Here is a 23,310-nt window from a genome sequence, read left to right as displayed (position 1 = left end):
TCTTATAGTTTATTATTCGTCCTTCTTCCGTTCCGTTCAAAGATCGTTTGTCTTAATTAATTCATTTCAATTCACACACCGGTTTTTTTATCCTAACTTTACTTTTACGCTCTTACTCTAGCCTAAGTTGTTTACAACCAAGGATGCCAGGCAGGATCCATTAGACACAAGTTGTCCGGATTGGTTGCCACATGGACGAAGGTGCTCATCCGGTTCGCTTCACCGCTGTCGATGCGCGAAAGATTGTTCAACCGACCCATGATCGTACCGACGGCTTTGTTCACCGTCGTGATGATCGTTTCCGCATCGATGTCGATCGAGGCGTTGTCCTGTTCGGTGACCGTCGCAGTTGTTGCCTGAGCAGTACCGGTAGCACCCGTCGTGCTAGAAGCACCCGATGTTGTGGATGAGATCGTGCTGGACGCACCACCACCACCACCGGCCGACTGATCGACTAGCACCTTTTCGTCGTTGAGCCGCTTCTTGTGGAACCCGATAATTTCATCCTTTAGAATAGCCTTCAATATTGTGGTCAGCTTAAAGTTTGGCTGTATGAAACAGCGCGCCGTAGCGACAGCCGACGCCGTAAGCGGTCCGGCGACACCGACGGACGAAACAAACTCGACAATGTTGGGCGTTAGTCGGAACGGTACGGCTCGGTTCACATCCAGGAAGCCGGTACTATCGTCCATCTCGAACCGGAAGTAGGATACGTTCATCAAGCCCGAATCCTGATGCAGATAGATCATGTCCGGGTTGAGCCGGGTTAGGCAGAGCGCGTACTCCAGCAGACAGGAGAGAGCCAGCTGCAGGGTGAACATTTTCCGGAACTGCCAGTAATCGGTCGCGCACGGAAACGTCCGAAGGGCCCAATCCTTTAGCAACGTTTTCGGCACCATCTGCGTTTGCGTTTCCTTGAGAATGTCACGCAAAATGACATGATTGGTGGGTGATCCTCGGGCCTGTATTTTAGCGAGACGATCGTAGTACCGCGTGATCGGTGCATCGTGCTCGATGTTTAGCTTGGTGCAGCACGATTTGTACACCTCTAGCAGCGAAATGCTAGCGGGATTGTCCTCTACCAGTCGCATCTGGGGCGAAACGGCGACAACGCGTGGTACGGTCAGGTACAGGAACCGACGTGACGTTTCCTTGCGCTTTACCAGGTAGGAGTTGAGCATGCGGAGCAGCTGTAACAGACGCTCCTCGCGACGTGAATCAGCGATGCCGGTGTCGTTCACCACCAGGTACGGATAGATTTTACCATTGGTGCCGCGGATGTAGAGCCGCCGGGCGGCTGTGTTATGCTTCTGCACAATGTCCACCCGTGGCATGAAGCGTGCAATGCGAATGTGGTAATGTGAGTTCTTCGGCAGCAGCAATTCCCCGGGCAGCTCCACTTCGGCCGTCTTTTGACTAAAGTTAGACAAAAAGCGACACTTTTCTTCGATGAGGAACGATCTGCGTGGTGAAAATAGAAACAAAAATAATTTAATTCCTGCCTTGGATAGAACATTGACGGTATTAGAAAGCAAAAGCTCACTTCGGCAGCTGTTTGGTTTTGGCTTCGAGAATTTTTATCCACATTTTCAGCTTCGTGATCAGGTTATGCAGCTTAATGGCACCGGGTTGCGAGAAGTCGAAATCGCTCGAAAACTGTCCCTTCATCTTCTGGAACACGGGATCCTGTACCGTTGCCTGCGCACGGCGTGCTAACGATTCCGATGCCGCCGAAACGAACGTTGCCGAAACGGAGCTGGAGATGTTTTCTGTAACGAGAGGGCAATAATATCGATTATTAGCGATAAAGCTAAGTATTCCACCGTCGGATTACATACCTATTCCAATGCCAAACGTAGACACGAGTTTCTTGATGAAATTGAGCGTATGCTGTGTGATGGTCGCTTCATTAACTGCTCCACGATTCTCAAACGCGATTGCGTAACACTTTGTTAGACCTTGGCGTAGCTGGCGCAGCACTTCCTCGTACCAATTCTCCCGGAACCACACCATCTGATCGATGATGCCCTCCAGCGAGCTCAGCACGGTAGGATGAATATCGCGCTGCATGTGCATAATCTTCGAGCAGCGCCACATCGGTGGTGTAGCACGGATGGGGGTTGTGGTGGCGGCACCTGCCGGAACACCCTGCGCACCGGGAGCAGCAGTAGCACCGGTGGCACCCGCAGGCGTTCCACTGGTCGTCCCGGTTGTGGATGTGGACGAAACGTCCGACGAAGCCGTTGTTGTTCCAGGGGCGCTACCCGCTGCGTTCGAAGCACCGCCAGTAGCCGAACCATCCTTGGTCGCTTTCTGTACGATCGAAGCTTGTTGCTGCTCGTGGCTCTTGTACCGCTCGCGCTGTTCGATCTTGAGCGTAAGGTAAAGGGTACGGATCGGGAAATAGACCGCCTGCGGGAACATACGACCCACTTGGCTGAGCAGATTCATGATAACGTTGCCCTCGTACTGAACCAAACTGCAGAGAAGCTGCGGAATCCATGGTACCCACTGTCCGGGCGGTACTCCAACCGCATACTTGTCCAGCGCATCCAGCAGGGACGATTTGTCATCATCGTACGATAACAACCACAGCACCTTGGCGAGGTACTTGCGAGATTTGCTCTCGATCTGGCTACGGCAGGCGTGCAAGAAGCACGTGACAGCCGACACACCCAGATGGATCTGCCGATAGTCTCGCGTAAATATGTGCTCCAAATAATCGCCCCAGAATGCCCACGCCTTGATGAGCGTGTCGTGCAGCTGTGTTGCCGCACTGAACGCTTTGTTTGCCTCCTCGGAGCGACCGGTTTGGGCCAACAGCAGGCCCTTGAGTGCGTAAAACTCGGCCGTCATCTCCTTGGTGAAGTATTCGAGATTGGTCGGTTCGATCACTTCGAGCGCTTCGGAAAGCTCGGCACGACTGGTGACCGACGCCATCTGCAGACAGCACTTGACCTGTTGCCTTATTTTCTGAAACAAGTAAGCAGACTATTAGAAGAAATAGCGACATTTACGAACGTTCTAAACGTATCGATACCAGAACGTACCTGGAAGCAGTCCACCACCGGCACCGACGGGATGGTGTAGATGCGGGACAGCGAATCTTGACACACACCGGTCAGGTTTTGTTTGCGCGCAATCTTACCGAAGTGGATGATCGTTTGGGCGGACGCGTGTGCACCCAGCATGCACTGTGCGTTCGGTTCGTTGTTATGCTCGAGGTGCGAGGTGATGATCTGGTAGTGATGCTGTCGCCAGGTGAAGATATCACTCCAGTGCGACAGATCGTCCGCAATAACGGGGAGCCGGTTGCGCCACGTCTTTACGATCGCTTTCATATCGTGCAGCGAGGTGGTGCGGTTTTGCAGCAAACCCTGGTGAATTTGGCTCGCTTCCTGTAGCTCCATGATCTGCTGTGATGCCTGCAGGATCGGCAGATGGATGTGGGACACGATCGGTGGCAATCGGCGCCATTCGCGCATACAGTAAGCGGAAGCCATTTCCACATAACGCTCCACCGATGCGCTGCCACTCGCGTGCTGTGGATCCTCCTGGTTCAGGATCGCCAAATACCCCCGGTACAGATTGATCTTGTAGCCGACCTGCTTCGGGCAGGATTGTTCCACCTTCAGCAAAGATTGCTTCATCAAGCTCCAGTCCGGCACGCGCCATGCGCTTTCCATGATCAGGTAGGTGGCCTTATCCCGGCACAGCTGCCCAAAGTCCATCAAAATGTCCCACTGGTTTAGCTCCTTGGCGCACCGTATCCAGTGGTTTTCCCACAGCTGCATCTCACTGTTCATGTCCGTCGGTGTCTGCCCGTTACTCAGGTCTTGCTTGAAACGCATCATCGCCGCATCGTAGATACTTTGCGCCTCCTCGAAGTAACCCATCTGCTCGTGCGCAATAGCACGGCTCGTCTCGGCATATTTAGCGTACTTCTGCCACAAACCGGCCCACAGATCTTCCTCGTGCAGTGCCGAATACATCTGCGACAGTGGCTCGCGCACGATCGAACAATCGCGCATGCCCTGATCGTCCTGATCGACGCAATCGGGCAGCAAATCTTTCACATTCGCCCAATCGTCGGCCAGCGATTCCAGCATCAGCGTCATCCGGTGCCAAAGGTTGTGCGCTCGGCCAAGATAGCCCATCAGGTTTGGCGGCATGTAGACCGGCGGTTGACACTGGGCCAACGCCTCTACGAACGTGTGCAACGCACTCGGATTACAGTCGCGCTGGATGGTGTGAGCGCCGGATGCAAGGAATGGAATGATTTCCCGATCAAGCGATTGCTGCTGTATTGGGTCCAATATTTCCCACAGCTTTGGAAACATATCTAGCCACACTTTCTCCGCCAGCTGCGTATCCATGTGGCAAAGCTGAGCCGTAGCTACCAACAGCTGTTCGGTGCGTACCTTTCGATTCGCTTCCATGAACTCTGCCTGGCGGCTGATCAGTTTGGCGAGCGCCGCATGCCTGTTCGCTACCGGTCGTTCGCTTTCTTCGTGTCGGGAAATGTTGGAATCAACACTCATATCCATATCGAATGCGTCCTCCTTGTCCTCGATCGGATCAAACGAATCTGTCGTATCGTTGTTTATCGTCGTGTAGATAACAAAGTTTTTGCGCTCCTCGGGATCGGCAAAGTTTATTACCTGAAAAGTGAAACATCTAGTGAGTTGCATTGCGTGGCGATCGAGATCGAGCTAGTACTCACCGATGATATGCTGGGGAGAAGATGATTATCCACGCTGTTCTGTATCTGCGTGGTCGTGTTCGCGGTCAGTATCAGCAGCTCGATACACTGTTTGATCCAGTAGTGCTGCCCAATCGAGTCCCAAGAGTGTGAACAGATAATGTACAGCAGTCGATCGTGTAGCCGGCGGCGCATCGAACCATCAAACACCTCGAAGAACTTGGCCCTGATGCGCGGTACCGGACAGCGCAATCCAGCCACGAATGCAGCCTCCAACTTGGAGGTGAGCTCCGTAGCTTTCAGTACCTCATCGCGGTAGATATAATTCACCAACTCGAGGAATTGCCCGTTCAGCTCCAAATCGTCCGCGAACCGTTTCTCGACGTACTGCATCAACTTAACGAGCAGGATTGCTTTCTCGCGTAAGGTCGGCGCTTGCTGTACCGTAACCGGTGTGTTTTTGTTGTTCTTCATCCACTCCTCGATGATCTTCACGATGGCTTTGATCACCTTCGAGTCGTTGCTCTTCTCGATCAACCCGACCAATATAGCGCCAATGAACATTTTGCGCATTTCGACGCTCATCACGACGACACGGTTCTTGACCAGATCGAGCGACACCACCAACAGTTCCAGTGCGATTGAGCTCGTGTTCGCTACATCACTCATCGAAGCGCCCGCACCAAGACCTCCGGCACCGACGCCACCTGCACCGATACCACCCGCTCCACCGGCACCGCCTCCGACTATTCCACCGGGTCCGGAGGCTCCTCCTCCAAGACCCATGGCTCCTCCAAATCCGGTCAGATGCTCTTTCGTCAAGCGGTTCAGAAGACGCATAAAAGGCGTGATGAGGCGATCGATATAGCCAGGATTGTTGGAACAGGCTGCCTTCAGCGTCATGAGCGTACCAAACAGCGATGATGGATTTGCTTGGGATGTTTTCTCATACGTCGCTAGCCCATCGTAGATCATGCGCGAGATGGTGGTGTACAGTATTTCAAGTTCATCGCACTTGTGCTGAGCGTCCGTCGGGAAGATGGCCATCAACCGGGAGAGCAGTCCGTGCATTAGCTTTATCACGCGCGTATTCGAACATGTGACACACGCGGACAATCCACGCTGCAGCGGTCGCAGCGTGTTCAGGATCTGGTCCTTCTTCAGAACGCCAAGCAGGAACGTGAGCAGCTCCAGTGCCGTGCAGATATTACCGATGCTTGTCGGTTGGATATCGACGTTTTGCAACACCTTATCCAACCAGACGAGCTTTAGATCGACCAGAGTGTCTGGCTTTAGTGCGAGCTTTAGCAGATTCACACAACGCCGGGCGAGATTGTCTCCGGGTGTAACGATACCGGGCGCTCCGGGTGCTACCTCATTAATCTGGCACGCCATACGGAACAGGAAGTTTAAAACCGTATCGAGCTGTGCTCGGTCGATCGAACGGTTAACACCGTCCGCTTTTCCACCCGCTAAGGCAGCGGAAGACGTGCTCGACGACGGTTGTGGATCCATATCACCTACTGCCTGTTTCTTCTTCACACCACCCGTTCCATCGTCATCGATACCGGTAGCCGAGCGTTTAACTGCACCGCTTGTTTGTAGCTTGTTCGAACCATCGGCCTGCGCCGTTGCTTCCGATACACCAACGCCATCCGCTTCGGTTGCTGCATCGCCACCGGTTACACTGGTTCCTTCACCACCAGCTGCTGCTGCTGCCGCCGCTGCTTCTTCCGCTTCGTCCTTTACCCGCTGCATTTCCCACTTGATCACAACTTCTGCTAGCTCGATTGAAAGTTTACGATACTCGGTAGATGTGTTGGTAACCGCGCCAAGTCGCTGCATGGAGTTAATCATTTGCTGCACGAGCTGATGCCTCACCGGGTAGTAGACCTTATAGTGGCGCACAATCAGCTGCAGGATGTGGAAAAGCTGCTGCATTGAGTGACCTTCCTCGACGATAATCTTCTTTGTCCAGTGGGTTAGCATCGTGTTGCCATCTTCCATGCGCAAAGGCATTGCCGGTGTCAGTACTTCGAGCGCCTGCTGTACCACACGTCTCGCCTCGACCGCGTGAGCCTTTAGCAGCGAATGGAATACTACCACAAAGAGACACATATTTGTTTGTTAAATATTGATTTCATGCAGGCTGCACGGAACAGCTCGGGACAACCAACTATACTACATATATTTACCTTGAAGTACGATACGCTTATGAATCGCGAGTCGTGCAATAATGTGACTGAGCAGCAGATGGCCATGATAGCGTGCCGACGGATCGACGCAATTTTTCGGTAGAAGACAGGGCCACGCAAACGTCATCAAACGTCTCAGCTTATTCCCTTCGCGTTTGTTATTCGCATCGCCATCATGTATATGGGGCGATGCCTTCTCCACCAGCAAACTGGCAAACTGCAGCAAGGCAATACGCACACAGTCCTCATTGGCGAACGGGTTCTCCGGATCGATCACCTTGTTTATGAACACCGAAACTACGTTGCTGTCATCTTCTTGGTATGGGGCGGGTGGTGCACCGACCAGTTTGTTTCCTTCGCCCTTCTCGAAGCTTAGCGCAAAGCTTGGAATGATGACCATCATCAGAATCTTCGCCCTCAGATCTTCTGCCAGATCCGGGCTTTTGAATATGTCCACGAAATGGAAAAATGCCTTCCGTTTCCATTCCACGGTATAGCTTTGGCAGACGGTATTCTGTAGGAAATCGCGCATAAACTGAAAATCGGGCACGAAACGCAGACATAGGGCGCGCAACAGCTGAAACAGCAGCAGAATCTCGTTCGTGTTGTAGGAAAAGTATTCGATCAGGATTTTTGCGATCAGATGCCATAAATCGCAAACCACCGATACTTGGCAGGTCTGTGCAAGGAAGAATAACAAAAAAACAATAGCATGAGAATACTTGAAAGTGTTCCAAAACTTTGTCACCTTCCAAAATGTACCTTATACAGATCGTTCTTCCATATGCTTTTCAGCACAGTAATTATTTCCACCTGGCTCGTAATCCACGGACCATCGAACTCCACCAGCGTATGGATAATGAGTACCGCCTGATGTTGCGACTCGTACCGTTCCTCGAATGGTTTCGATGCCGAGGATGATTCCGAGTTCAGTAGAATAAGCTGCGTCAGGCGAGCACCCTTCAATTGGGCCGCATTACGGAACGGCAAACCGTCCTTGTGGCGCAACAGGAAGATTGTGAATCGATTCCACTGTGCATCTTTCATCACGACATCGGTTAGCAACAGTTCAATGGTTTCCTTCGGGTAACGCAACAGGAATTTAACCAGCGCCGGACGATACGGTGACGATGGTTCGACCTGCGGGAAAGACATCTTGTTAGGTATGATTTGCATGTTTTGTTGCGTTTGACCATCAAACTCACCATCAAGCTCTTCTCCGCTTGCAATATTAGTTTACACAGGCTTTCAATGAATTTGGGCGAAGCGGCCGGAATTTGCTGGAAGATACCGAGTATTGTAACGATCTTCTTTTCCATCTCGCTCGTCTTTGAAGTTGCTAAAAAGTTGCCCTGGTTGCTGGTAATCGTCACCTCGAGCATCTTGCGCAGTATCTGCAGCAGGGAATCGCACAGCTTTTCGTTGAACATTGCCGGGAATAGCTGCGTCAGATAGGACAAACGCCGTGTTCCACTCAGTGTGAGATTTCGATAATCGCCAAGCATCAGCAGCAGGGGACGTATGACCGTGTGGATCTATAGAAGCGTAAGATAAAGAGAGACATTAATAGCAGTTTATATAAACACTATTTGAGCGAACAATGGTCCTTACCGTCTCTTTGCTGACATTACAGCCCTGTAGGAAATTTTTCATGCAATGAAACGCTGCCTCCTGTAGCTCGGCATTATTTTTCTCCAATCCTTTGAACAGGATAGCGAATATTTTCTCTCTGCATCCATTCGGTATGTAGTGGCAAGCAGCCAGCGCATTTAGGGCGCTTTTGCGCAATGGTACCAAGTTTGTGACCGTCTTGTAACACTCCAGCTTGTTCAGCGTTGCATCCTCGGCATCCGACAGCGTCAATACTTCGTGGTAGAACACTTTGTGCGTCAACACGTTGAGATCTGGTGAGGGAATGTCAACATAGAATTGTTATACTTACACAAAAACACGCTCTTCTGTCACTAAGCATTCTTACCGATAGTGAACAGTCGTGGTTCAAGCGTAGTACAGAATGTGTTACCGTCCATTAAACCAATCTGTGCACTGGCCGGTTGATGACGCAACAGGTGTTTCTTGGGCGGTATCATATCTACCAACACCTCCCGATGAGGATCCATTACCTCCGTTACCGTTTTTTCCTGTAGTTCTGCAATCAATCGCAACGAAGACATAGCCTGTAAGGAAATGAAACGTATTGAGCATTAATTTAAATTTCCAACCGTTAACCGCCGATTCTCATTACCGTTTCACGAACGAGTGTGTGAGGGCTTGTTACTTGTCGCACCAGCTCGTGGATTACATCGTGCCTCGCCTTCTTCTGCGTTGCCAGCAATTCCTCATTCTTGCAGTCCTTCTCCAATGGTGTCATGCAGATGCGCAACATCTTCTCAAGGAATGTACGCGCCATATCGATTGCTCCACTGGAAACTTCCCCTGTAAGGTCCATGATGATAAACATGAACGCCTTCAAGAAGACGAACGTATGCTGATAAAGCCATCGCATCGCCATGTTTTGGTAGAGGAATTTCAGTGCAATGCATCCACCCATTTTGGAGTACCACGGACGCTCGTAGCACAGGGCCGCCATCTTTTCGCCCAGATAGTTCATTAGCGGCAATCGACAGGCACGCTCCTTCGAGCCCATGATGTTGGTTGCCGTTTCGAGGATGAGAACCATCGCCAAATTACCCGGTTTGCACAGTTCCTTTTCCTCGTGACCCATTATATCTGCCAGCGCATCAATCAGAACGAGCGGATCCATACTGACGCTGTACCACTGGTAGTGTTTGAGCAGCGGGAATGGGCCGGCCTGCTGCGCAATCGCCACCATCGTGTAGTGTCGCACGACGGCAACCATTGTGGGCAGAACAGAACCGCGAAGCTCTTTGGTAGCCGCAGCCACAAACATTCCCGTGAGAGCTGTTTGATGTGTCAGACGCGCACGCTTATCCGGTGCGATGTAGTTGCCAACGTTTAGTGAACACTGAATATTGTTTTCGGTGAAACTCGGATGCATGAACAGCTTCTGTAGCGTGTGCTTATCATCGTCCAGCGTGATAGAAGCTGCCAAATAACATCGGATCACTTCCCAACTCTGACGCCAGTAGAATGGATCTGTTGTGCTGCACTTCAGCGCGTTGAATGCGGTCTCGATGACTTTATCAACGGCAAAGTTGATTGGATTTCGATGATCTTGGAAGTAGGCTACCACCGCAGGAAGGGCTTGATCGTTTTCTTGATACTTGAGCTTCTGTGGTTCTATCATCATCTTGCGATTGCCGCCACCGAATTTACCCAACACACGGAACGCAACAATGGCCGCACTGTCCTGGTTGCGCAGCGTCCGCCAAAGTGCTTGCATTAAATCTGCTCGTACCGGTTGAATGTGATCGTACAGGAAATCGGGCTGTAAATTGTCGACGCAAAGCTCTAATGTTCGCAAGCCCTGCAAGCGGAAGAATATTTGAAAAGAAAAGCTTATAATTTGTTTTAAAATAAAGTAAAGGTTTCATCTTACCTGACTTATAAGAGTGTGCGATCCATTCAATGCCGATACTAGTGGATCCATCAGCATGGGTAGGTATGGTAGCAGAGAGGATAAACGGACCGGTACTGTGAGGCATAATTCCACGAAGAGATCTTTCATGTGCTGCTTGTGGAAACCGCTTTGCAGACGGTTCAATCCCTCCAGCAGGTTCGGTAATAGGGGCAAAAATTCTTGGTACAGCAGATCGTGCGATCCTCCGCCGATCGAACGGAACAGCGCTCGCAGCAAGAGGAAATAGTTGTACGGTTCCTTTGCAGTCATTGCAAGCTCCATCGAGCGGTTAACGATGTTGTGCAGATGCGGACGAAGCATGTGTTCGTTTTCCGCGGCAAACAAACTGACGCTTCCAAACACCAGCTTAAACAGTCGTAGGTAGAGATTCGAACGTTCTATGTTCGATCCCATCTCATCCATACGTTCAAGCAGATACTCCACCAGTACTGTCGCGAATAGGGGCGACGTTTTCGGGTTGGCTAGGAAGGAATTTGCTATAACCTGCAGCGTGGTGTTTTTATACAGTCGATCTACCATAAAGTCGATGGTGGCGGTAAATATTTCCTGGAAGTTTTGCGGATCCATAGTGAGGAACTGGAAAAATTAAGAAAATTTAATTAATACATAATTCAATGATAATTCAAATAAATTTCTTGTGCTTTCTCCGTAGTCTGTATTCTGTAAAATCAAATTAATAATAGTTAAACAAATATTCGTGACATATACTTACCACTCCACTAAAATGTTCCAATACTTCCTTCTCCTCCTTGGTACGAGGCATCTGTAAGGTTTGCTTCTGCACCGGGATGGACTGTGTAACGCCCATTCCGGCAGCTGGAATGTTTATCGTATAGATATCCAACGCTTCCAGTGCCCAGTGGAACAGATCGATGAAGATGAGTATTTCGCTAGGATTGAATATTTTTGTCGGTCCCGGATATTCGTTAGTATTGACTGATTTTGGCGATGGACAGTTCCACGTAACCGCTTTCACACCGCAAACGAGTGTTTTAATTAGGCTACGATACTCCGACACATTCAGCGTGGTTGGAACGGGTAAACCAATACTAGTCGCTTTCTGTCCTGAGCCATCCGAACCGTCCGCACACCCACCGAGCAGATCTCGAGCTGAACTTTCGCTCTGCCCGGGAAGGTTGCTTCCCATTTCTGATGGTTTCTGTTTCCTGCAAAGGAGGAAACAAATAAGTGAATGATAAAAGTGTGCAAAAGATAAACAGATGATGAAACGTACCATTTCTGCATCAATTGAGGCAACTGCACTTTGGAAATAGTTTGAAATTTTATCGTAAAAATGCGAAGCATTGTGATAAGCAAATCACGGGCAACTACTGGCTCGACTTCGCTCTTCAGGCGAATACAATCCACTAGATTAAGCAACAGTTTACAGGACATCGTTTGAATGCTCGTAGGCAACGATTCATCGTGTATATTCTTGGCAAACAGATGAACCGCTTTGGACAGGGCCTGCAGGCTGAGCTGCTGCCGAATGTGGTGCACCAGATCGGCGAGTGTGGAGTAAGCGAGCGGACGTAAATTTTCATGCGTTGTCCAGCCCTTTCCGAGGAGCACATCATCATCAAACAGCTTCTCGATCATCGGCACGAAATCTACGGAAAAGCAAAAATATTTGTTACGAAAAAAAAGGCCAACACAAAATGTACAAAACGCAAATGGAAGGTAACGTACGATTGCGGAATTCCGTCTGAAGGATATGACGCGATGCAACTAGCAGCTCCTTGCGCGAACTAGCCACCTCTTTCGGGCAGCTTTCGAGTAAATTTATCATACCCTTCACCATCGTTGAGGCGTGTGTATGTACCGCGTCCGGGAACAGCCGCAGAATGTAGGCGGAAAAGGTGAGCGTCTTGATCTGTGCTCCCATAAAATCCACATAAGTTTCTTTATTGAATGCGTTCGAGTTTCTGAAAGCAATAACTGAATTTAGAAACTTATCCCGAGAAACAGGTTAATCGATTATACTCACTTGTGCGTGAGCGATGGCTGTAAGCTGATGGTACTCATGACCAGGGGTATAAAATCAGCCACTTCCTGGTGTAGATTTTGTTTGTAAATTTGATACAGCAGCACCACTATGATCGGCAGCTCGTGCAGAACTTTCAGTGAGTTAATGCCTTTCGGTATGAGATTGTACTGCAATTGAGAAACAAACATGAGAATCAACAGGAAAACGGACAACCTTGCTCAGCTCCATTGAAGTGAGTGCTTACCGAGGCATTTGTTGTTTTACCGTCGGCTGTTTTTTTCTCCAGTTGGATATTCGTCATGGTGAAAATGTCCGGAAGTAACGTCTCGAAGTTTAGCTCCTTCAGGTCCTTCACCTTGATTGCCTGTCGCGGTTCGAACATCACGTTCATGTGTTTCGGCAGATCGGTAAAAATTTTCTTTAGGTACGCTACGAAGTCATGAATTTCCGTATGAAACGGTGGCCTGTACTGCTTGTGAATGTCAACGATTATGCGCAGGCAGACGAGCACGTTCTCTTCGTTCTCCGTGTACAGCAGCTTGATCATTAGAATGATAATAGGCTTCACGAATGGGCGCACGAGCTCACTTTGCGGCAACCGGTGGATCATTTCCAAGATCAACTTGCGTACCTGAAAATAGCACAGCATGTTAGTACTGGCAATTGCTTAAGGATGAAACACAAAAAAAAATTGTGCTTACTTGCTGCATATTGAGTTCCGAAATAAACATCGGTTCTCCGTCCTGGAGCACCTTCAGAAACACGCGCATTGCATGCTCGAGGAAGTTCTGATAGCCGCTGGACTGTGTAATGATCTCGAAGCTCTCGCTTAGCTCCTGGGCTGCCTTAAGCTTCAGCTCATCCTTCGAGCCGGCATCACCCAGCATCGTAACGAAGCTGCGAAATTGACCAATCTGCGTTGGTTCCAAAAACTGTGTTGCCCCGGCCTGGGAGGCCGTGTTTGCCGGATAACTTGCTGCCATAATGATGCAATTGGAAGTCGCCTCTCAGCAGCAAAACAAACTCCGCCTTTTCGCACTTATCACCACACCAAGCGCTGGTGGTCGGGGGAATTATACGAATGCTTCCAGCGTGTCAGTATGCTCCGTACAGGCCCACACGCATCGTAATGCTTTTAGCTTATGGTTAGTTGATATAGTTCTACGTATTGAAGTGTTTTTATTGTATTTACAGCGTATAATTGCAAAGATAAACGTGAATTTGTTGGACCGTCGATCCAAGCACGCTTTTTCACACACATAAACACTAGATTTTCATCGGCGTCAAAGTGAGCGGCTTGGTATCATGTCACGCTGGTATAGATTAGTGGGTTGAGTTCTTGGGTGGTTTGGTATTCCTCGAATGGTTCGTTCTGTTTGAAATGACTGTTTAATGAAGTTCACGGTAGAACCGCATTGCATTAGTTCTTAAATCGATAATTTATTTAAGTCATTACTTGCAAACACATAAAACAATCCAAATCCATACCATTTTATAACAATACTTTCAGTTAAAAGCAAAAAAAAAGTTCATGAAAGGGCTGAAATATCACCCTCCCTAATTTGCTTCTCTATGATTTCGCCTAATATGAGTTTATAATTCTCGTTCAATTTAAAACAATAACAATATTCTCCGAATCAAAAGACAGGATAACACGATTCCCTGCACTGTGTGTAATGCGCGTGTGTGTTTGTGAGAAATATTCACTCCACTACCAGTGCTCTTGAGGACCGGGCATACCAACATCCTTCCATTCGCAAAAAGGCACGGCCGCGAGATCAACCGAGAGTGTTTCGAGAGCAGCAACGATAAGCTCACCAGAAATGCCGCGGAAAAGCGTACTCGCGCGAAAATTGCCCAGAAGTTCCAGCGTACCCGGTCGATGCCGATGTCAACATTGTGGGTAACGCTATCCTTCGCCATGGCGCCTGTGTAAGTGGGAATGCGTACGAAAGCATGCTGCCGACCTATACCACCACAACGGTAAAGTTAGAGGGAAATGAGCAGTTTAGCGGTTCGCAGAAAGTAGAAAGGACTGACGGGAAGAGAGAAAGAAGGAGCAAGGGCGTGTGACACCGTGTGTTGGCGTCTTGCTGGGTGTGTGGAGCAACAGCCATCAAAACAGTGTCAGTAGAGCACGGTAGACAGCAGGCAGCAGAACAGCGTCAGTCTTCGCATGTGAACGAAACAACTGCAAAAATAGTGTAATCTTTGACGAATCGTAATAGGTGCGAATTCTCACACGGAACTAAACGCCGTGAAGCAGTGTAATTACGTGTTGTGAACTACTTCGAAGTGGAGTAAACAAAACAAAAAACATCGTCATTAGCGCCAATGCGTGTTGTTTCGTTTGCATATTTAATCCCCCCAGGGGGTGTTCTAAGCGCGCGTGGTGAAAGTGTTCTTATCTTGTCTTCCGGTTCACCTTACCTTCATTTCCCTTCCATTACATTGCCATCTATTAGTGAACCCTATCTTTCCCTCTCGCTCCTGCTGTGAAGTGAAAATAAAAACGAGACAATTCAGGAGAACACGTCGCAAGGATACTTGAACCGCACCAAAAGGACTGTCTCCGCTGTTGCAGTTGTGCGATTGCGGTTGTGTGCAGTAGTGCATACTGATGCAGGTACCCAAATTTTCCAACCGCATACAAGGCCACGTGAGGAAACGATTTGTTTTAATTTGTGTTTCAGCGAGTTGCATCCGTGTATAAGCGTCTTGTGCAGCGGCTAATAAAAATGCAATAATATTGCCGAAGAGCAATGCGAATGAATAAATCACTTTTAAAAATAAATCATTTGCATTGGAGGTGATTGCAAGTTGAGTGCCAAGCAATAAAAATTGATTGTGCGAAAAATGTATGCGGTTGTGCACTGGAAGAAGGAAAACAAAATGCAAAAAGGTACATTTTTATGATTCGAAATCCCGTTTGATTGCAGTGGTGTGCAGTTGTACACAACTCATGCACGTGAAAAGGTGTAAAAAATAGAAACAAACACAAGAGAAAGCATCATAACGCTAAAAGGCCATTTCCACTAAAGCACCAACGTGCTTTCCCGGTGCCGAGAGTGCTTTTCCCGGTGAGGCCGAAATAAATATATCGCGTAAAAAGAGGGCAACGGGAATCGCGTGCCCGTAGGTTGGAAGTTTTGGCGAACTGCGTACTCCTGTGTGTGTGCTTGTGTATGTGTCCATTGTGTTAGTGTGAGTGCGTATGTGTGTGTGGCTGTGACTGGAACAAGCAATTTTGGCCGCAATCGAATTTCGTAATCGAATTAGTGGAAATGTTTCCCCACGCTACCTGCCTGCTGTGGAGCATAAACAATCGGCGCACCGGCGAGCAGAACGATGAAACCGGCGGCTGGGTGCATGTGACAGGCGGGACGGATGCTATCCACTGTAGCGTACGCGCCTGGCCTCTGCGGCCACCCTGGAGGAACGATGAGCAGGTGAGTGTTTGAGATTATTTTTGGTTGCTGCTGTTGGTTGGTTGGTGCTTTGACTGATTAATTTCCTCCACTTGCTGCGTCACGGGCATCCGGTGGCTTTGATTCATAAATGATGAGATAATATTGATCCTGCAATCAAGGAGCAGAAAATATAATCTGTCAATCAGCCTCACGCTGAAATTTCTGTCAATATTCGGGAATTCGATCAAGTAGCCTTTGGCGGGTTAAAAAACATTGCAAAAATTTAATGCTTATTTTTATGGGAAGGACTGTAATTGAATTTTTTACGAGAGAATGTTATTATGAAAACAAAACAATTGAATTATAGGCTTTTGAATCGGTTTAATCGGTTAAAGGATTTGCTCAAAATATTTGAAACAAACCGTAAATTGAAGAAATATGGCGCTTCAGTTGAGTTGAAAGTTGAGATAGTAATCAATAGAAGAATTTATAGGTGCGAAAATAGGAAAAAAGATATATTTCAGAAATTTTGATTCAATGATGTTCACATAAGTATAGGAAAATCATAATCTACAATCCCTCAACCCATCCTGTGGTTTTTTTATAACAGTTACACTTACATGCATGATTGATAAATTTAGCTAAAATTCATTCAAAAAGCTCCAATATTCCTTAGATATTCTTGTCGTTTTAAGTCCCGTTTTAAAATTAAAGAATAGAAAACTAAGAAACAAGCAGAAAGATTAGCTATATTTAATTTAGATAAGAGTTCTTTCGTAGGTAGATAACTACTTTAATAAGATTGTTATACATGTTAGAAATAGAATTTCTTACTACAATGTGACACTAATTAAATAGAGTGAAATGTTATTAAGGGCAGGAACAAGTGGTTGCAAATTTTGCAAGGAACATATACACTCTGCGAGCTTCATACCCTTTTTTGTATTAAAATCGTAATCCGCTTTTCCTACGCTTATTAGTCAGCGCTGTTGTGTACAACTTCACAAGCGGCTGGGCGCCTCCATCATTCCGCTCAAATGTTTATCGAAAAGCCACTTGCCAGACGTATGCCTGCCTAGTGGCATCTGAAGGTTTCATCGGCTTTGAGATGTATCGTTGGCTTCTTAAGCGGTGCGTTATTATACCACAACCGCAGCCAGTGTTGGCTTTGGTTTGTATGTCGGTCATGGCACTCCAAGCCCACACCTTTTATCGTACAGCGTAACGCACAGAGACACAATTACTGCGCGACGACAGAAAACCGAACTGGTCGCCTGGTGGCAGGTGGCAGGCGGGGAACGATTATCGAATCGTCACGAACGACAGCAGAGCCCTTGTTTACGCATTCAACCTTGAACGCGAAAACGCTTTTTACTCTAGGTTAACGCAAGATCTCACGGCAAGTGTGCACAATGCTGGTGGGTATCGCAGCACAAATCCTTGAAAGGGCAGCTTTAAGAAACCGACACCACCAAACCATAGAAGCGGGAACCAGTGCAAAGAAGGTGTTATTATGTGCCTTGTTCTGCGATAATAAACATGAAACAGGTCTTAAGACGTATAATTACTGTAATTACGCAGAAAAAAAGGAACGGCGCAAAACTAATGGAAGGAAATGTTTACTCGTGTGCTGGAGGTGAAAAACGAAAAGCAAAACAGCTGTGTAAATGTTTCATCTTCATTTCATCAGTTTTTCTTATCTCACAACCTGTTGTTACAAGCAACACATGGCGTTTGAGTGCAGCGCTTCAGTTGAACGCCTTCGTCCTGAGGCTGTTAGCGAACTCGTCTCCTGGATTGTTTTGCTGAACGCAAAGTATACAAAGGCACAATACAATATGTATGTAACCCGATAGGGGAGAGAGTGTTTTAAAGGACTTCTGTGCAAAGCTCTCCAATAAATCGGTCCTAAGCTATTATGCTCTACTCTGAGACACACGTTTAAAGTAAGTAATACAACTGCTTTTAGTACATTATCTCACAAAAGTGAGTGTTATCGAACATGCTACTTTGAACTTCATGGTTCGTTGGGAATTCCTATCCACTGAGTAGGATTAAGTGAGGTGATTATCAACATGTATACTACCAACGATACATTTGACAGGTTTCTTGTTTTGTGTGCCGTTTGCTGAAGTTCAATGCCATTTTATCGATTTACAAGCATTACGCCGTAATTGGTTCTCATCGAGATAGAAATTTCCTACCCAGGTTTCAGTTTACTTTTCCAAAAAACGAAACAAACCGTACCTTCAAAGCGAATTGAAGATCCTAATCATGTGCTTGAAAAGAAGTTCTGCAGAAAAGTTCCTCTCTCCCCTCGTACCAGCAGATGATAAAGGGGCTTGGGATCGATAAGTGTACCGCAAAGCCAATAATCTGGAGCATCGTTCGGATTGAGTTGTTTTCCACTTTATTTGGTCCCGCTGATAGCTTTCACCGCCTTATCATCCGCTCAATCAACCGTGGCAAACGTCGCCTAAACTACTATCGATTAAAGCGAAATGGTAATGGAGGCCGGCCGACAAGGTCTTAAGCCGATTGCCGGCGAAGAGATAAGTGCGGGATGTGGAACATGGAAAGCGAACCGTGAAGTTATGGCTGAAATTTCCATACTTTTTTTTTGTTCGGCATACCGTCGCAAAATACAGCCATAAATTTTCATCCTGTAGTCAACGGGTCGGCGGTTGGCATCTACTGCTGTAGGTAAAAAAAAACTCGCGCCAACATCAACAAGAACAAAAGTGTGGTAAGCTAAGCGTGAGCTTATTTTTCTCACCCTTTTTCACATCATCCATTCAACCGAATCTTCGATCAATCCGGTTTTCTGGTGTGAACCGTGAAGGTGGTGATAAAAAAGGAACGAACCGGAAATGGGTACCGGTGGGCACGACAAAAGAGGGCTGGAAAAGCTCCCAAACGCCCAAATGTCGATTCTGTCCCGAGGGCCCATGGTCTGTCTGGTAACGAATAATGCATCCAAAGCATGGCATGGCACGGTCGAACGACGTGTCATTATCCAATAATGAGGACAACGATCGGCGCTAGATTAAGTGAGCCAAGGATGAGCGAGAAAATTTATGTGCTGCCGGAACATTCCTGCCTGTCGTTTATCAACACCGATCGGGTGGTCTGTTTGCTGACTATGCCAACACGATACGGCGGAAGGCATCGGAAGGTGAAGGGTGAACGCGCGCGTAGATAAACATCAGATGTTCCGGTTCTCTGGCGGACAATATTCGTGCCAATCTCTAGCTAGTGAAGTGGAGGCTATAGGATGAAGCCCGTTGATATCGTGTGTACGATAGCGTTAAAGAGAAGTCAATGAAAGTATGTTGACCGACATGTACCGGTTTTTACTTTACTTTTTGCCATGACTGCGTATCGACTGTGTGATGAGTTGGTTGGATGAAATCGTTACGAAAAGAAAGCCTTTAAGATGGCCTCAAAATGCTGGTAACAGGATGTGCTACAGCTTTACAGGCTTTCTGATGCAAGATATGCTATTCGTTGGAAAATCTTCTACGGAAAAAACACGCTATCACTAAATTTTAGATTGCTTTTGTTGGGTGGGTTGCATCGTGCAATTCACTAGTTGCGAAATATCCTTCTTCAAAATTGAGTTATAAATTGTATTTAAAAGATGAAGCTTTTGATTTCCGAGGTTTTAGGGATAACATTATCGACTATTTTTCGAAATTTGTGTAATTTTTTTTCGTTAATTTGAAACCGAAACAAAAGGGAAAATATCCTTGCACACACGGGCCCCTTTCGACCATGAGTGTTTGACATTCGGTCGCATCTGTCAAGAAAAAAAGCTCGAAATTCGTTAGTTTGTTTACACTCTTTGCACTGCCGGTTTTATTTACAGTGAAATTGATCTCAATAAGCGATAAACTGGTGTTTGAAATAGTGAAATCTCGCAATACTTTATTGTAATCATGAGAAATTGTTTCGTTTATAAGTGTGATAGGATGCACAGGAATGCTCCAAAGCGAACAATGTTCAACGTGCCAAAGGTAAGTGAGGGATCTCTGCACACGGATACGGAAACTCTATTTGCTCACTGTTGCTTTGTAACGATTATCTACTGTAGGATCCTGAAAAGTTTGAAGAGTGGCGCGAAGCACTGCCGAAACATCGACCACTACAGCTACACGATCGGGTGTGTGAAAAACATTTCTTATCCACCGATATTCAGCGCCACTGGTCGTATAACATTGAAGGCAAACCGAAGTTGCTGTTGCGGACGAAACCGATTCTCCAACCGGATGCAGTACCTTGCATCTTTAATACATGTAAACCGGACGCTGCCAATGTACCGACCGCCAAAAGAAGGAGGAAGAAATCATCAGAACCACCCGAGGAGAGTAGCGTGGTTGTGGTGGTTCAAAGTACAAGCCAACAGTTGGAGGAACCCGGCGACCCCGGGGAGCAGGCTATGCTCATTGTGATAGAAGAAGAATCGGCGAACGTAAGCAAACAGGATGCAACACCCGGTGAAAACAGAATGGTGGAGGTCCTGGAAACTGAGGAAATAGACGCGGTAGAAAAGGAATCCATTTTTGAGGAATTGTACGATAACATCTTTGAGGTAGAATTGCCATCCACGCTGTGGGGTGTACATCGAGAGCCGGATAGAAAATTTGTCGCATTCAGTCGTTTCGAATGGCATGAGAAGGATAACTGCACATACAGATCGGTTTCGCTTTTGGTGGATTGTTGTCTGGGCTGTCGGGCCTGGTACGATGGGAAGTTAGTGTTCAGTAACGATCTCACTTCCAAGTTAGCGCCACCGTCGGATGTTAAAGGTCATTCGGAACGTTTAAACATAGCTATAGTGGAGTTACTTGACAACTTAGAACAGGCCGCAACCGAGAAGGAATTGAGTGATGTTGAGAAAATTAAGAAAAATCTAGAAGCATGGGTAGGAGGCGAAATTGTGAAGGAAAATAAGAAATCCCTATCACTAGATGAAGGCTAAAGAAGTGTGGAACTGTTAACCAACATCGATAAAGCACAATGGTAAAATTTCATTCAGTTTTTCTTTTAACGAGGAAAAAATGTAAAGAAAAGTCACGCTTCGTGAGATTGTTGATTTGATTAAGTACGCTTATGGAGCGTCCACAAGACCGAGAGAAAAGGTCAACGTTTATCGGTTTGATAAATCGATAGCCTTGATTTCAAAGTACGTACGTAGGACGAAAGTTGGGATTTGCGTCATGCAGCTTTGTCATGTTAGCGCTGTGAGCCAGCAAACAAATATAACAAGATGCCATTATTCGTTTTTGTGTGCTTACGCGGATTTATTTCAATGTTTCATTTTTATACTGTTTTGCAGAATAAGCATCGATGCTGCTAGAACAAAATATAAATGTTTCTCTGCCATTCCCGGACACGCAGCCAATGACGCTGCCATCCAGGCTGAAGTAGAACAGATATACGATTTTTGTGTGTGGTTTGAGATAAGGTTCATCAGTCTCATCCTCACGACGACGACGACGGTGCTACCGGCAATGGCATCACGTTGTTGATGCATTCTTCCTTGTTGATCAGGTGGCAGGTCTTGTTAACCAGGTTCATCAGCTCGTTCAGTCCGAAGGCCCAATCGTTTAGTACCTCGGAGGCAGATTTTTTCTGCGAGAAGTGAATGATGCCTGCCGGCCGGTCCGTTTTCACTTTGAGCGTGCCGGCGTTCACCATCCGCGAAAGGTACTCCTCACATTCGCGCTCGCTCAGATCCAATAGTTCCGCCATGCGTTTCAAATTGATTCGCGTGTAGTAGTTCGAGATGATGCGTACGTTGTGCTCTATCAGGCGGTTCTTCAGCTCGGCCCAACACTTCTTGCCGTGGCTTGTCTCCTGATTGAAGATATCGAACGTGTTCAGCTCGGCACCATACACCGTGCAGAGGGCATCGAAGTTGATCAGTTCCTTGCACATGAACAAACGCAGCAGCTCTCTGTGAGGGAAAAGTAAATGTTACTATCGTTTAAACTTTGTACAATGACGGCTCACTTACTTGTACACTGGCAGCTCCTCCAGCAGCTTGTTTTTCGATAGATTGTGCATCATATCGACCTGCTCATTGTCATAGGGCGAAAGAATACAGTACAGCACGGCATATATCATCATTTTCTGCCGTCGCTCTGTTTCTTGTGCAATCATATCCGAATCCACCACTGCCAGGTAATGGCGGGAAGTCTTTATAAACGATGAATCTTTATCCAACCGAATCATCAGGTCGTAGTACTTCAGCTTCAAGTCCTGCTGTTCGGCATCGTTGAAGAACTTTATGTTGATCTTCTTCGCGATGATCTGCGTACGGACAAAGTCCTGCTTGGCAAGACACAGTCGCATCTGTTCTAGGATCAGTTCCACCTTCTCGCGTTTATCCATCGTACCGTACGTTTCTACCTGCAGCTCTTCCATAATGGTGGCAGCTCCGGTAACGTCCCCATCCGCCTCCCGGATGTCGGCAAGCATCTTCGTTAGCCGGGCTCGTTCCACCTCGACATAAATCTTGCCCTCGGTCACCGTGCGTAGCGTATCGATTAGCTTCAACTTAGTTTCCTTATCGGGCGTCTTGTCCACGTAGGTGCAACATTCCTGGATCATTTTGGCCACCGCCTGCTTTGACTGTGAACGGCGCTTTACCAGAATCGTGACGTACTCGTTCAGATAGTTCCAGTTGCGTGCCTCGTAGCAAATCTGCACAATTGCGATGAGAACACGAGCACTCGACACCATATCGGCACCGATACGTGTTTGCTTTTCCAGTTGGAGCAAAATTTCGAGCGCCTCGTTGAACTTGTTCTCGTCCTTTGCCATCTCTTTGCACAGGGGAATCTTTTCGTCGCACGTCGCACTGTAATCGACTTCCATCTTTACGATGCGGCCTTCGAAGGCGTTAATATCCATGGCTTGGTCCATGTTGTTGGATAGTCGCTCGGCTATTCCGTCGAAAGTGATGGGCTGACTTTGATGTGCTAGTAAAATGCAAAACAGGGACGCTGTTGGGAGCTGCAAAGTGACAATGTTTTGTTGTAATAGTACTCACATTATGGAGCAGAACTTGGTTGAAATGCCACCAGCAGTTCAATCACAAACAGCAGTATGAATATTAGTAGTTTTTTCTTCTGGTAACAGCGAAAAATCCGATAAACTGTACACGAAAACGTTCAGCAAGCGGCTAGCAAATGATTTTTGCGTTTTCTTACCTGACAGATCATGACTTTGCGCATCGTGTGCTGTCAGTTGAACTGTCATCACTTCGGGGAACTTCGGCAGAATGCAGGGCTGGCAAACCTCGTTGGCCATTTCGACGATTGCTTTGCAAAAATAAAATGTTTTCAATTTTAAGGATTTTCATAAAAGAGTGGTAGTTTTAAAATATTGAAGCAAATACCCTATTCAATAAGAAAATCGTTTCATTCGGGTAAGTTTTGCCTCGGAAC

At 47.3% G+C, this 23,310-nt stretch overlaps 4 protein-coding genes across 4 annotated transcripts in view; 2 read left to right on the top strand and 2 right to left on the bottom strand.

The window, feature by feature from the left end:
- Positions 1–4: 4 nt before the first annotated feature.
- On the bottom strand, positions 5–13,345 carry LOC128303032 (transcription-associated protein 1). The gene is made up of 20 exons (XM_053039885.1): positions 13,148–13,345; positions 12,691–13,077; positions 12,447–12,613; positions 12,149–12,384; positions 11,694–12,069; positions 11,172–11,625; positions 10,418–11,035; positions 9,143–10,345; positions 8,876–9,074; positions 8,509–8,801; positions 8,103–8,432; positions 7,660–8,037; positions 6,898–7,576; positions 5,485–6,801; positions 4,724–5,391; positions 3,051–4,661; positions 2,269–2,973; positions 1,839–2,148; positions 1,544–1,769; positions 5–1,461 (listed from the first exon to the last, which is right to left on the bottom strand). The coding sequence occupies exons 1-20, from the start codon at positions 13,331–13,333 to the stop codon at positions 132–134; spliced, it is 11,673 nt and encodes a 3,890-aa protein (XP_052895845.1). The 5' UTR covers positions 13,334–13,345; the 3' UTR covers positions 5–131.
- Positions 13,346–14,958: 1,613 nt separating this feature from the next.
- The window catches only part of LOC128304824 (uncharacterized), a 135,069-nt gene continuing 126,717 nt past the window's right edge, over positions 14,959–23,310 (top strand). The window contains exon 1 of the mRNA XM_053042061.1: positions 14,959–15,895. Coding sequence (XP_052898021.1) covers positions 15,731–15,895 — 165 coding nt within the window. The 5' untranslated portion in view covers positions 14,959–15,730. The remainder of the gene's footprint in view (positions 15,896–23,310) is intronic.
- LOC128304826 (uncharacterized) lies at positions 19,712–21,056 on the top strand. The gene is made up of 2 exons (XM_053042064.1): positions 19,712–19,872; positions 19,950–21,056. The coding sequence occupies exons 1-2, from the start codon at positions 19,795–19,797 to the stop codon at positions 20,835–20,837; spliced, it is 966 nt and encodes a 321-aa protein (XP_052898024.1). The 5' UTR covers positions 19,712–19,794; the 3' UTR covers positions 20,838–21,056.
- LOC128304825 (26S proteasome non-ATPase regulatory subunit 12) lies at positions 21,145–23,053 on the bottom strand. The gene is made up of 3 exons (XM_053042063.1): positions 22,914–23,053; positions 21,876–22,842; positions 21,145–21,815 (listed from the first exon to the last, which is right to left on the bottom strand). The coding sequence occupies exons 2-3, from the start codon at positions 22,784–22,786 to the stop codon at positions 21,341–21,343; spliced, it is 1,386 nt and encodes a 461-aa protein (XP_052898023.1). The 5' UTR covers positions 22,787–22,842; positions 22,914–23,053; the 3' UTR covers positions 21,145–21,340.

This window comes from Anopheles moucheti, chromosome 3, assembly GCF_943734755.1.
Source record: "Anopheles moucheti chromosome 3, idAnoMoucSN_F20_07, whole genome shotgun sequence".
Lineage (NCBI taxonomy): Eukaryota > Metazoa > Arthropoda > Insecta > Diptera > Culicidae > Anopheles > Anopheles moucheti.
The sequence above is the reverse complement of the archived record's forward strand: the minus strand, read 5'-3'. Positions and strand labels throughout refer to the sequence as shown.